This window comes from Cervus canadensis, chromosome 26 (genome assembly GCF_019320065.1).
Source record: "Cervus canadensis isolate Bull #8, Minnesota chromosome 26, ASM1932006v1, whole genome shotgun sequence".
In the NCBI taxonomy this organism is placed as follows: domain Eukaryota; kingdom Metazoa; phylum Chordata; class Mammalia; order Artiodactyla; family Cervidae; genus Cervus; species Cervus canadensis.
In genome coordinates, this window is record NC_057411.1 from 27,629,975 (window position 1) to 27,644,461 (window position 14,487).

Consider the following 14,487-nt stretch of genomic DNA (forward strand, 5'->3'; position numbering starts at 1 on the left):
TTGGAATCGGCTGTGTCTATTTCCTGCTGTGGAGAAGGCAATGGCAACCCACTCCAGTACTCTTGCCTGGAAAATCCCATGGATGGAGGAGCCTGGTAGGCTGCAGTCCATGGGGTTGCGAAGTGTTGGACGTGACTGAGCGACTTCACTTTCACTTTTCACTTTCATGCATTGGAGAAGGAAATGGCAACCCACTCCAGTGTTCTTGCCTGGAGAATCCCAGGGACGGGGGAGCCTGGTGGGCTGCCGTCTATGGGGTCGCACAGAGTCGGACACAACTGAAGCGACTTAGCAGCAGCAGCTGAGCTGATTAAGCCTGCATGGGACCACTGACCCTTCAACCAGGCATGCTCGAGGGTCCCAGCAGTGCCCTTTTGAAGGCGCAGAGCCTGTAGCCTGGTTACGCCTGCTCAGAGCCACGATTACCGCAGAGTTTCCTTATCCTTTCCCCCCAACTCCTCTCACAGCTCAGATGCCCGGCTTCTTTCTCCCATAAATACCCTGAACCCCTGCCTTCAGGGAAGAGGGTTCGAGATTTGTTCTTCAGCCTCCTCACTTGGCTGCCTTGTGAATAAACTCTCTCTTTGCTGTAAACTTTGGCATCTCAGCATTTTGGCTGCAAAGCTAGGGCAGAGGGAACCTGGTTCGGTAACAAATACGGCACACCAGCCAGGAGATAAATCCAGACGGACCTGCTGCCCATGGTTGGTCAGCCTGTTGCTGGTATTAAAAGCCTGTGGGTGAGTCCAAATAGCCCCCTTGTCCGTCTGTTCCAGGGAGGATTCCCTGGGTTTCCTGGCAAGGCGCAGCCAACATTCAGTGCTTAGTTTTGTAGCAAGGAGGTGATTTGAGGGATCTGGGGTTGGAAGACGTCTTGGGGTGAGAAGACGTCTTTTGGATGAGTAACCCTGTTCAAGAAATTCACTTGAACCTAGACTGATTGGCAGTTCTGACCTCCATACCTGAGTTAGAAGCCCGGAGCCCATCTGGGTTTTGGTTTCATTTTGGTCTTGTCCATGTCCATCTGTATCTGATTAAGTTAATGACTGGCAATTGGGGATTCAACTTATTGGTGACAGTAACAGGGACCCTTGGAAAAATTTCTTTGCTGCAACCACCTGGAAGTTTAGTCCATTCAAAAGGGGGAATAATTGATTCAGTTCCCCCTGGAAACCCTGGAACGTGATTTACTACATCCCTGCTATCACCTGATAATACTTCAGTTTTACTGTCTGGACACCAGGCACAGATGAATATCAATTTATGCACACCTTAAGGGATAGTAATCAAACTGTAGAAGATATTCATCCAGGAGTCCCTAACTCATACACTCTGCTCACTACTTTTCTGGAGATTTGTGTTGGCTTACTGCATTAGACTTGGATTCCCTTTTTTTGTATACCCATGAGTTTTGAATCCTAAGAATCTTTAGATTTGAATAGTAAGATCTAGATACAGAAGTTCAGCAAGAATACTGCTGGATAGTACTCCCTCAGGGATTTTTAAAATACTCCCACGATATTTGGAGAAATCCTGGCAAAAGATTTGAGGGACCCTCAGCTAATCGAGGCAGCCTTGATCCAGCTTGTGGATGATATTCTGATTGCTTGTAAGAATCTGCACCTCAGACCAGAACACAGTTTTGACCTTGAACTTTTTGGTTGAACGAGGCTATAAGGTGTTCAAGAAAAAGTCATACTTTTCTGCCCTCTGCGAAATATTTGGGTTCTGAACTCTCACGGGTACAAACTTGCTCTTTGACAGAGGAAGCTCTAGCCGGGATTGCCATTCTTATACCAAGAGAACCGCAGGGGGACTTCCCTGGCTGTCAAGTGGTTGAAACTCCGAACTTCCACTATAGGTGGCGTGAGTTCAATCCCTGGTGGGGGAATTAAGATCCCACATGCCATGCAGCACAGTCAATACATAAATAAATAAACTTCAGGGATTCCTATGGATGGCCAGGTTCTGCCTCATCTGGATCCCCAATTTTGGACTCACTGCAAAACCCTTTTAGGAAGCTCTTTTAAAGGAGGTTTCCCTGGTGGCTCAGATGGTAAAGAATCTGCCTGCAATGCAGGAGACCCAGGTTCAACCCCTTTGTCAGGAAGATCCCCTGGAGAAGGGAATGGCAACCCACTCCAGAAATCTTGCCTGGAGAATCCCATGGACAGAGGAGCCTGGTGGGCTACAGTCCATTGGGTCACAAAGAGTTGGACATGACTGAGTGACTAACATTTTCACTTTAAAGGAGGAGACATGAATCTCTAGACTCAACTAGGGAAATGCTATAGTGCATTCCAGGTTATCAAAGAAAAAACTAACTGCCCTGGCTTTAGGTCCTCCAGATATCAGAAAGCCCTTTGACTTATTTGTTCATGAGAGACAAGGAATCAGCCTTGGAGTCCTGACTTGGAACCTGGGTAGCATAAGGAGCCTGCTGAGTATTTCTTAAAGCAATTAGATACAGTTACTAACGGATGGCCAGTTTGTCTTTGGGCTGTAGCAGTGACCTGTGATCTTTTACCAGAAGTGGAGAAATTTATATTAGGACAACCTGCCACAGTGCATACCCCTCACTGTTTATTTCTCCTCCTAGAACAGAGGGGCAGGATATTGGTTAACTTCAGGAAGATATGCAAAGTATCAGGCTATATTATTGGATAATCCTAATGTTACTCTGAAAGCAGCCTCCATCTTGCATCCTGCCACTCTGCTCCCAAACAATACTGAAGAGCTTATGCATGATTGTATTCAGATAATTGAACCAGTCTATTCCAGCCATCCCAACCTGATGGACCAGCCACTGGAGAACCCAGACCTTGAGATGTTCACAGACAGAGTCAGCTTTATGGACCAGGAAGAATGCAAAGCTGGGTATGTGGTGGTAACTCACCAAAATACCCTGGAAGCAGAAGCCCTTCCCCCAGGAATCTCTGCACAAAAGGGAGAACTAACAGCCCTGATGAGAGCCCTCCATCTATGTAAGGATAAGAGAGTAACTGTTTTCACTGATTCTAAAGTATGCTTTCTTGGTGGTCCATGCTTATAGGGCCATTTGGAGAGAGGACTGTTAATTGCAGGGAATAAGGAACTTAACCCTGCTGAAGAAATTTTAACCTTATTAGAAACTGTCATGGAGCCAAAAGAATGAATGTCCACTATTCAGGACATCAGAAAGCAGATTGTGTGACTGCTGAAAGGAATAATCTAGCAGATCAAACAGCAAAGCCAGCAGCCAGGAATACCTAGGTCCCCAGAGTTGGCTCTGGTCGCCGATGTAGATCAGGTAAGATGCTATCTAATTTCCTGAAGGTTTAAGGCCAACGAATGGGGATCTGATTGGAGTCCTGGTCATTCTCAGGATGCTGACTCTAGGAAGGCTGGGTTTACAATGGATATAGTAAGGTCCTTGTACCTGAACACCTTGCAGAAGGTGTAACATGATGTACACCCGAGTACCCACTGTGGAAGACACAGCACCCTCTAGTGGATTTGCTAACTTAATACAGGACCAAACATGCAAAGGACAATTCGAAAGCTGATACAGAAATGCATGGTGTGTGCTAAAAATATTCGTAAAACTGGGACACTGCCTTTAATCAAAGGAGTTCAGACCCCAGGTACTGGACTGGGAGACAATTAGTGACTTCACTGTGGTGCCAATAGTCACTGGAAACCTTAGGCCCTTATTAGTCATTTGTGAACACTTTTACTGGTTAGATAGAAGCATTTCCTTGCTGGCCTGAAAAAGCATGAGGTTGTTAGAGCTCTCCTAAAAGAAATAATTCCTAGGTTTGGGTTACTTATGTCCATTTTGAGTGACAATAAAGGGGCCTTTAGAGCAAGAATATCTCAAGAAGTATCTGGAGCTTTAAACCTTCTTTGGAAATTACATGCTTCTTGACAACCCCAATCTACTGGCAAAATGGAAGAGGAATCACACTCTTAAAAAGACTATGGCTAAAATTTGTCAGGAGATTACTTTAACCTGGGATAAAACCTCACTGGTTGCCCTACTTCCAGTTGAAGGTAGCCCTTAGAAGTGAAAGTTGCTCAATCGTGTCTGACTCTTTGCAACCCCCATGGATTATACAGTCCATGGAATCCTCCAGGCCAGAACACTGGACTGGGTAGCCCGTTCCCTTCTCCAGGGGATCTTCCCAACCCAGGAGTTGAACCCAGGTCTCCCACATTGCAGGTGGATTCTTTACCAGCTGAACCACGAGAGAAGCCCAGGCCTTAGAAGCAGGTGCCAGTTGAGAAACTATGAGATGTTGTTCTAGAGACCCTACCTTTGTTTCAGAAATAGTTTGCGATCCAGAAGGAATTCAGTTAAGGAACGTAGATACTGTCAGGTATGTAGAATCAGTGTAAGCTACTTTCACTGCTCTACGTATGTTTATTTCTAGCAGATTAGTGTTTCCCACAGATGTTCGCTTGTGCCACTGCTGTCCTAGAGACTGGATCCTGTGGGAATCTTGGGAGAATAAACATCCAGAAGACCAGCCCAAGTGCTGGCCCTGATTGCTCATGTGGATCTCATAAGATGCTATCCAAAGTATTTTCCTGAAGACTTAAGGCCAATGAATGGGGATCAGATTGGAGTCCTAACCATTCTCAGAATGCTGACTCTAGGAAGTGTGGGTCTGTAATGGACATGGCAAGGTCCTTGAACCTGAACAACTTATGGAAGGTGTTATTATTTTTAGCACATACCATGCATTTCTGTGGTATCACCTTGCTGGACTGGACCTTATGAGGTGATACTCATAACTCATTTCTCTGGTGAAGTTGCAGGGAATTAAGCCATGGATCCATCACACTGGAGTTAAGATGGTCCCACAGAGATCAAGGGAGCCACCACATCCTGCGTACAGGAATGCACTACGTTCTGACCAATGGGATGAGAGCGGAAGAGATGTTTGCAACTTCTTCACTATGTCTTTAAAGGGTAGGATATTCTTCTTCCCTTCATCCCTTTACTGTATTGCTTGGAACGCAGGTGTGGTGGCAGGCTATCTTGAGCTATGCACATGAGGGCATGGGGATGACACTCTAAGGGTGGCAGAGTTAACAAGACATAAGAAGCCTTGGCTCCTGGACAACCTAGTACACAACGCTGCCATACCAGCCAAGAAGTGCTTGTTTCTAGATTCTGACTCAGGTCTGTCTGATTTTAAGGCCACACTCTTTCATTTATGTCTCATAACAGAAGGAGAAGAGGGCGACAGAGGATGAGATGGTTGGATGGTATCACCGACTCAATGGACATGAATTTGGGCAAACTCTGGGAGATGGGGAGGGACAGAAAGGCCTGGTGTGGTGCAGTTCATGGGGTTGCAAAGAGTCGGACACCACTTGGCAACTGAACAACAATAGCATAGCCTTCTACAGTAAGTCTCTGTATATATGAACCTCCAGGTTGCAAACTTTCAAAGACATGCGTGACAGCCCGTGTATACCAGCTGTCATACTGTACTACTGTACTTTTCAAGGCACTGTCCTTAAGATTTAAAGTGTTTTTTGTGTCTGTTTTTTATGTATCTATTATTTGTGTGAAAAATACTATAAACCTATAGTATAGTTTATATACTATATATATATATATATAGTTTATATACTATAGTACAGCACTATATAGCTGATTATGTGTCTGTTTTTTATGTATCTATTATTTGTGTGAAAAATACTATAAACCTATAGTATAGTTTATATACTATATATATATATATATATATATAGTTTATATACTACAGTACAGCACTATATAGCTGATTATGTTGGGAACCTAGGTTAACTTGGGATTCACGAACAAACTGAACTTATGAATGTGTTCTTGCAACCAAATTCGTTCGTATGTACGGGACTTACTGTACCTCAGTTAGAGTTGCCCAAAGTAGACTGGCTTATGTGGAATGAGTTCTTTGTATTTGGAACTGCTCAAGGATGTCATAGCAGGGATTCATTCCTGGGTAGATAGGCAGCTGGAGGAGAGAGGCTATAATATACAATTCAAGGGTAAGAGTCTATGATTAAAAGAAAACAGAATCTTTGTTTCTTTTTTTGGCTGCACTGCATAGCTTGCAGGGTCTCAATTCCTGGAGTTAAACTCAACAACCATGTTTTAAGCACTTACTGTATGCAAAGAAAGTGATATCAGAAATACAAAATAACCAGAGATGGTATTAATACTTGTCCTAAAGGAACTTAACAAAAACAAGCAGGAGGAGGGGGCGTGTAAAAAACAGAATATCTTATACCCCAATAGTTTCTATTTTTTCTATTTCATTTTGGAAGTGGAAAATCAGAAAGCAAAGGTTCTAGGGAGTTCCCTGGCAGGTCCAGTGGTTAGGACTCGAGGCTTTCAACAGTGGCACTAGCTGCCATTCCCCACCATCATCCATGGCAAATGTTAATGGATCACAGTACACCTGCTCCAGCGGTGGATTCCCAATCCTCTGTTCAAAGATTTAATGGATTCTCTTAACAGCCCTTATTAGTCAGCTGGAGTCAGCATGGAGTCAAGATGACATCTGTTTTACATTCGCTGGCAGTGGCATTATACAGAAATCCACATTATTTTAGCGCTCAGTCAGTACCTTGTGCCTGTCTAGTTTAGCCAAGAGCTCCAAGTCAGTCCTGTCTGACACTCCACCATGAAGAATCAGGACTTTCTCATCAACCAGAGTGGCCAGTGGAAGCCAGCAGAACACATCTTGCAGTAGTTTTAGTATTCTCTTGCCGTGGATCTGAAAACATGATACTAAGTTTTAAATAATTCACTTGATTTATCTGCACTGAGAGAAACTTTTGCTTTTAAGAGCTGCATACCTTATATTTATGCATCACTTCCTTGGTAAAACCATATCTAGAGTTAGAAGCAGAAACAGATATTAAATTTAGTGATATTAAGTATGGCAAAATTGCATTTTTATCAAAATGTGTATTGTATATGTATACCTATGGCTGACTCATATTGATGTATAGCAGGAACCAACAAAACACAGTAAAGCAATTATCCTCCAATCAAAAATAAATTAATTAAAAAATATATATATATAGAAAAAACATTGCAAAATAATTGCCAACTGTTTAAAATTATATTATCTGTGGGTAGAAATATGGGATACTTTAATTTTCTTTTGCTTATCTATATTTTGTACTTTTTCTATAGTGAACCCTTACTGTTTGTATGATTAAAGTGTTTGGCCAGGTGAAAACAAATGTAATAGTTTTATTAGAATAGTAGGATAATGTGTAAACTTTTAAGAATATCTTTTAAAATGGTATATATTGCGTATTCCACTTTATAAACTTGAAGACTGCTTTTAAAATGCATCTAACAAATAAGAGGCTCTGGAAAAATAACTTCACAGCTGCAACCAGTAAAGACCAAATCCCCCAGCATGTTTTGGTCTGTACCGTAAGTTCACCATATGGTCCTCATGGTTTCCTCGGTTAAGATGGAACTCTTTTGGGTAAACCAACATGAAGGCAAAGAGAACCATTAGGATCTCGACTGAATCCTTCCCTCGGTCCACAAAGTCGCCATTGAACACATAGGCCCGCTCTGGTGATGGGAGGCCGTTCTTCCCAACGAGGAGTCAAGTCCAAGAAGAAACAGCGGGAGGAAGGAAACAGGAAATCGGGTCAAGCCATTGTGCCTCTGACAGTCACATCAGGCCTGAAAGCCAGTGCTGTGCTGTCTGGCTTTTTTCCAAATGGGAAATTTCAGTAAAAGATGGAAATATTGGAAATACTTTCTGTTGGTCTCATATTTCCTTTCTAGCCAGGCTGAGGTTATGACATGCTCACCGAAATAAATGTGTTCATTATCCAAACGCACAGTGTTGCCAGGTGGTTTGTGCCAAGGGCACTGAACTTGTAATTCCAAGGCTCATTTTAAGTTCTGGCCACTCTGTCTCTAACTGGCAATAATAATACTAGCTGCCATACATTTCTCAGGATTTAACAAGACAATACATCAGAAAATGCTTTGTGTTAATTACATTAGTGGAATATTTATCACTATGCAGAGCATTTGGTAACTAAAAATAGGTATGATAATGGCTTTTAGTTGCTTTGATAATAAATAATTTTCTCTATTTAGCACTTGATTTTCTTTTTTTCAAATAATGATTTTATTAACCATAGATTTTCTCTTTTTTAAACAGTCTACAATGGGGAACACATGTAAATCCATGGCTGATTCATGTCAATGTATGGCAGAAACCACTACAATATTGTAAAGTAATTAGCCTCTAACTAATAAAAATAAATGAAAAAAAAAGAAAAAAAATAAACAGTCTACAAAAATACACTACAATATAATGCAATAATCATTTTTACATTCTGCATTTGCTACATAGTAGCAAATATTACTCTAAAATATTTTAAAATACAAGTAATACTTAAGCATTTTTTAATAGATACTGTATGTGAACTTCTAAATTAAACCTCAGAACAAGACAGGAACATAATTTGAGGGTTCATACCTTATAAAATATAAATATTAAGTCATCCAACTGGCCATGTAAATCTCCTAACAAAGAAAAAATATCAGTTTTGATTGATCTTCACCATTGTTTCTAATTTTTACTATAAAAAAATACTCATTGTATACCTAAAACTAATGCAATATTATGTCAGCTGTAACTCAATTTAAATAAAAATATCCAGGAAAACCTGATAAACTTATGGTCACTCATTTTTCCATATATAAGACAGGGACAAATAATTAGCTGCTTCCTAGGTGGTTAAGTGGTAAAGAATCTACCTGCCAATGCAGGAGACGTGGGTTCAATCCCGGGTCAGGAAGATCCCCTGGAGAAGCAAATGGCTACCCACTCAAGTATTCTTGCCTGGGAAATTTCATGTACAGAGGAAATATAGCCTGGTGGGCTACATAGTCCCATGGGTCAGAAAGAGTCAGACATGACTTAATGTCTCGGTGTTAATGTCTTCCCTGTTGCAAGGTTAGTCACCATTGAAAGCAGAAAGCATAATATTTCTTTTGTATGATTATCACAAACAGTAAATGACATATTTTTACTAAAGCAGAAATGGGACAGAATGGTGTAGGGCTAAAAGCCTGGATGAGAACTGGAGAGGTTTTTGCCCCATCTTAAAGTAAGAAGCTGGTATTCACTGATGTGGGTCAGTATTATAACATTTTTCAAGAAGTTGGAAATCTAGATTTTAACATGAAATCCTCCCAACTTTCAAATGTTGGAAAATAGAAATCTAAGAACATTTTGAAGCAGACAGGACATATCGCAGGCTGCGTGTGGCCCTGGAAGTGCTAGTTTACAGCCCCTGTGTGTTATAGTTTCCCCTATAATGGATACTAAAACATCACTGATCATATAAGGAGATGGAGAAAGTTGTCATCAACGGGATTTCTCTTTAAGAGTAAATGTAGATGGAAGGAATCATTTGCTAGGTATTTAGACCTGTTCAGGTACAATAAATAAACTGTCTTCTAACAAGCAAAGGTCTAGTTATTTGCTGGGATTCTGTTCTGAATGGACAGCATCAGTTTGGGGCCAAATCTGAATCTCTTGGAAAAAGTCAAGAAGAGGCTGGGCCCTCTGGCCCACAGTTCTTCAAGGCGCCAGCCCTCCCCAGCCCATTTAAGTAATTGTGGAATAAATATGTAAATATATTCAATGTGAAGGCATGACGCTGGCCTGCCCACCTGGCCATCAGGACCCCTCTAGCCCTCCCCTCTCTCTCCCACAACAGGCAGAATTTTCTGGCTCGTGTCCAGCGCATAAAGCCACTTCTGACCGGCTCTTACCACATACTGTGATTTCCTCGCTGTAACAAGTGGAGACTCGGTTGATGTTCGGCAGTTGTACCAGGTGTTTCCTGGCTTCGTGCAAAAGATTCAAGACATAGCGAGCATGGAGCCTCTACTAGGAGGAAGAGCAGGGAGGGGACAAAACAACACATATTCGTGAGGGAAGACGGGTCACACGTTTACCACTGAATGACCCCAAGACCGCGTTAAGTGATCTTAGTAAACTGCTCCTGGGACCTGTGCACAGATCGTTTCTTTTTCACTCATCTTCTGCCTTTCTTCATGTTTTTCATCATCCTTTAAATACTGAACCAATGTCCTCTTCCTACCTACTCTGTGTAACCCTTCCTTGCCTTTAGCTAGGGAGAAACATATGATTGTTTTATGAATAAGTGCCTCTACGCTGATGGTATCAGTGATCCTGACATTACTGGGAAAATCATCCCAGCTTCTGCAGTGAATTATCTTCACGTGAAATAAGGGGAAGGATTGGAATCTGGCCTAAGAGCCAGAATCTGGCCACTTCTCACTACCTCTATGCTGGGGTTTCAAGCTTGGACTATATTGCAGTAGTCTCTTGACCCACCTCCCTGTTTCATCCCTGGCTCCCTACACTCTATTCAGCAAACAGTATGATTATTTTAAAAAGAAAGCTGGATTATATCATTTCTGTGCTCGTGGTTTCCCCATCTCCTTCCGAAGATTGAGTCTAGCCTACTCACCCCTCTATCTCCATCTCCTGACGGTTGTCTCCTGGTTCCCTCCTCTCCAGCCCCAATGGCCTTGCTGATGTCCTGGAGCAGTCCAGGTGAGGTCCTGCCCAGGGCCTTTCCATCTATTCCCCCTGCCTAGAACTCTTTCCGCAGATGTACACATGGCACACTCCCTCGCCACATTCGACCCTTGCTCAGAAATCACCTTTTCAGTAATGCCTTCCCAGATCAGTCTGTAAAATTGCCATCTCTCCCACTGGGAACTTAGTTTATGCTGTGACGTAGCTCTACCACCTAATATATTACATATTACATATATATATATATATAATGTATATATTACATATTATACATATATATTACTAATTTGTTATTTATTATGTCTCCCCACTAAAATGTCAGCCCTCTGTGGGCAGAGATTTGTGTCTGTTTTGTTCACTGTTCAGTGTAGTATCCGGAACAGTGCCTGCCCATAGCAGTGCTCAATATCTGTGAGATGAATGAACAAAGAGATTACATGATTAGGAGGAGGGGTTTTCAATATATAAAAACCAGCTGATCACCCACAAGGTCCTGGCTAAGAAAAGGGCGAGTGGATCTCTCCAGCAGACCCCTGACACGAACACCCTAAATCCAAGGCCATTCCTTTAGCATTGTGTCCACTCTGCTGCTACCCTTTCCGTGGGATTGCTGGTGATGCAGGATCCTGGTGTGGGCTTACCTGTTTCCGTCTGAAAGCTTCCACCAGGGCAGTTGCGTGGTCAGGAAGGAGCGGGAAGGAGAGGCGTGGCCCTGTGTAGCTGTCCGGTACCTCGATGGACTCATAGTCACCGCAGTTCTCCATTTCGGAGTCCTGGGGGGATCGCTGCTCAGTGAACATGCGGGCCAGGAAGTCCCCTAAGCAGGAGAGAAAGAGTGGGCTGGCTTAGAGCAGACCCGCAGGCTCGGGAAATACAGAGTCCGTTCCCTGGACTGCACTTGAAGGGGAAAGGAGAAGGCAAGGTCGTGAGAAACTAGGATGGGCAGGAGAAAGGTTTCATCATGTCAAATCCATTTTACTTTTATTTTAAAAGACTGAGTGACTTAGAAAGACAGAGATTTGGGGCTTAGGTTGGTAAGCAGGAGGAAAGGGGTACTGGGGAAATGAACATATCTCCAAAAGGTTTCCTATGTTTTTCCACATTTGCTTCTTTTTGTCCCCCTTCTCTACAAGGATGGTGTCGAAAAAAATTAACGCACATTTAATTTTCTTAAAATTTTAAGTGGAAGTTCATAGGCACTTCTGGGGTACTTAGTACGGCAGATGCCTCAGACTCTTGGGCAATTGATTTCCAAAGGCCACCGCCCTAGCATCACTGCCTGAGGGCTTCCCCTGGATCAGCAGAGAGGCCGGATGCACGTCAATGATCCTTCCCATCCGCCCCTCCTAGCAGCTCCCACCAGTGACTCTCAGGAGTTGACATAGACTCCAGTTCCCGCTGCCTTTAGGTTGGAGGCTTCCTGGGCTGTGTTTTGCATTATTTCCCTGACAAACTGCCGGTTTAGTTACCCACTCCTTTACTGCATACCTCCCCGTTTCTGAGCTCCTCCTCCACCTCCCAGTGTTTCCTCTATTTACCAAAAAACCTCCCTGTGCTCAAACTCGTCTCCTTCTCAAACTCGTGTGCTTCCAGGAGAACCTCCTCACTCATTTTCACTCCCCGGGCACCCCCCACCTCCCCCTGATGTCTCTGGCCCTCAGCCCGGAGGACCTGCCGGGGGGCAGTTCATACTCACTCTCGTTGTGACTGCTGGGGGTGAAGTGATCCACAAGGTAGCTGAAGAAATTGTGGAGCTGCAGAGAAACCCAAGCAGATGTGGCTTTAGAGACAGAAGGGGACCCCAGGGGTGATCCACAGCCTTCCAGGCCCCTTGGGGCATGCTGCCCCGGGGGCTGAGAGGCAGGGCTGGAGGCGGTCCCGTCCCACATCCCGGCGCACCTTGACCTGGTCCTGCTGCCCGGCGTACTCGATGGACTGGAAGATGCTCCAGGTGCAGTGACGCCTCATCTCCAGGCGGGCCATGTAGCGTCGGTACCACCGCTGGATCAGGGCCGCTGCCTTGAAGGCTGTGACACAGATGGAAAAGCCAGCTTGTGAGATGGGGCTCCTGGGGCCTAGCGGGGAGCTGAGGGTGGCGGGGGGCAAGATGGGGGAAAAGCACTACATTTTGCCATCAGATAGGAAGGATTTGTCCTATTGATGGCCAGGGAGCCCGATTCCCCCTCCCGGCCCCCATCCCTCCTTCAGTCTTACCTGTTAGTTATACTCATATCACTGGAGGGTTATTGGAATTCCCACTGTTTGATGAAAACATTTATACATGTAGAGGTGGAAAGCTTGGATTCTGAGAAGGACATGTAAACTGGGGCGGCTGCACAGTTGCCGTACACTTGAAGAGTGGGAAGATGCAAGTGTTAATCAGCCATTAACAGAGAATGAAGTTTTGCCACGTGTGTGTGTGTGTGTGTGTGTATGTGTGTTTGTAACCTGGATGAACTTGGAGGGCATTATGCTAAGTGCAGTAAGTCAGAGACAGGCAGATACTGTATGATATCACATATGTGGAATCTAAAGAATACAACAAACTAGGGAATATAACAAAAAGGAAGCAAACTTGCAGATCTAGAGAACAAACTAGTGGTTGCCAGTGGGATATGTAAGTGGGGAAGGGCAATATAGAGGTGGGGAATATGAGGTACAAACTATTTGGTATATAATAAGCTACAGGATATATTGTACAACACAGGGAATATAGCCAATATTCTATAACAACTGTAAATGGAAATTCACCTTTGAAAACCATATAAAAAAATAAATACATTCAAATGCAAAAAAAAAAAAAAATGGAGTGGGATAATGCAGGGGTCACAGGGTGGGGAGGATATTTTGATACCAGCTGGCTCAGATGGTAAAGAATCTGCCTGCAATGCAGGAGACCTGGGTTTGACCCTTGGGTTGGGAAGATCCCCTGGAGAAGGGCATGGCCACCCACTCCAGTATTCTTGCCTGGAGAATCCCATGGACAGAGGAGCCTGGTGGGCTACAGTCTATGGGATTGCAAAGAGTCGGACATGACTCATAACAATAGACAGGATGTCAGGAGTCTGGTTCTGAGCCTGGAAATGCCCTGACCAGCTATGTAGCCTCAGTCCAGTCAACTTTCTGGGCCTCAGAATCCTCATCTGGAAAAGGAGATGAACTAGATGATGAGTGGGGTGAATAGACATACACACATGCATCACTACATACTATCATGTCAGGTGGGAGTCAGTGGTTGCTGTCCCCATATTCACTCTATCCCTGTGGCTTGTATCCCCATCACCTCACATCCAGGATGGTGCTGACTATCTAATCTGAAGGGCAGTCTGTGGATTTAAGACCTGTGCGGGGTGCTCATGTACTGTAGGATGGCTTGAGGAGGTTTCATTCTTTCTTTGAGCTTTAGGACCTGCAGTCAACTACTGTGCCAGAGAAGAGGACAGCTGTCCACAGGAGTAACTAGACTCTCCTTAAACTCCTGGGCCTGAAAGTGCCCCCAGGGGATGAATGGAGCCTTTGTGGATAAAGCTGGATTACAAAGGAAACCCAGCAGGTTCACTCAGGTCAACCTCGTGAAAAGCAGACCGATTGATTTAACATATTTAGCTGGCATTAGAGAGCTTGTGGAGTTCTTGCTGATATCCCTAAGAGGAAATCCAATAGTGAGTGGGAAAAGAGAACTTGAGAGGAATTTAAGCAAAGCTGAATTTGATCTTCCGTGAGGAAAACAAATGTCATACACTAAACAAAGGCACTCACAAAATAATAAGTGACAAAGACTAAATTATGTAAATCCCCATTCAGAATAGTGAATGCAACATCCAGAATAAGTGGTCTTTACCTAAAGTAACTCTTTAGGAATTCAGGGCAAACACACAGACATCTGCTC

General features: G+C 43.7%; 1 protein-coding gene and 1 long non-coding RNA gene across 2 annotated transcripts in view; one reads left to right on the forward strand and one right to left on the reverse strand.

Moving 5' to 3' along the window:
• PPEF2 (protein phosphatase with EF-hand domain 2) overlaps window positions 1-14,487 on the reverse strand; it is a 40,127-nt gene that overhangs the window by 12,965 nt on the left and 12,675 nt on the right. The window contains exons 3-10 of the mRNA XM_043448378.1: window positions 12,498-12,625; window positions 12,295-12,352; window positions 11,240-11,415; window positions 9,803-9,917; window positions 8,499-8,545; window positions 7,426-7,592; window positions 6,835-6,871; window positions 6,603-6,752 (exon numbers count right to left, since the gene is read on the reverse strand). Of these exons, the coding sequence (XP_043304313.1) occupies window positions 6,603-6,752; window positions 6,835-6,871; window positions 7,426-7,592; window positions 8,499-8,545; window positions 9,803-9,917; window positions 11,240-11,415; window positions 12,295-12,352; window positions 12,498-12,625 (878 nt within the window). The remainder of the gene's footprint in view (window positions 1-6,602; window positions 6,753-6,834; window positions 6,872-7,425; window positions 7,593-8,498; window positions 8,546-9,802; window positions 9,918-11,239; window positions 11,416-12,294; window positions 12,353-12,497; window positions 12,626-14,487) is intronic.
• On the forward strand, window positions 1,641-5,270 carry LOC122428401. Its single transcript, XR_006265695.1, has 3 exons — window positions 1,641-3,289; window positions 4,795-4,954; window positions 5,216-5,270. It is a non-coding gene; the product is annotated as an uncharacterized LOC122428401 (long non-coding RNA).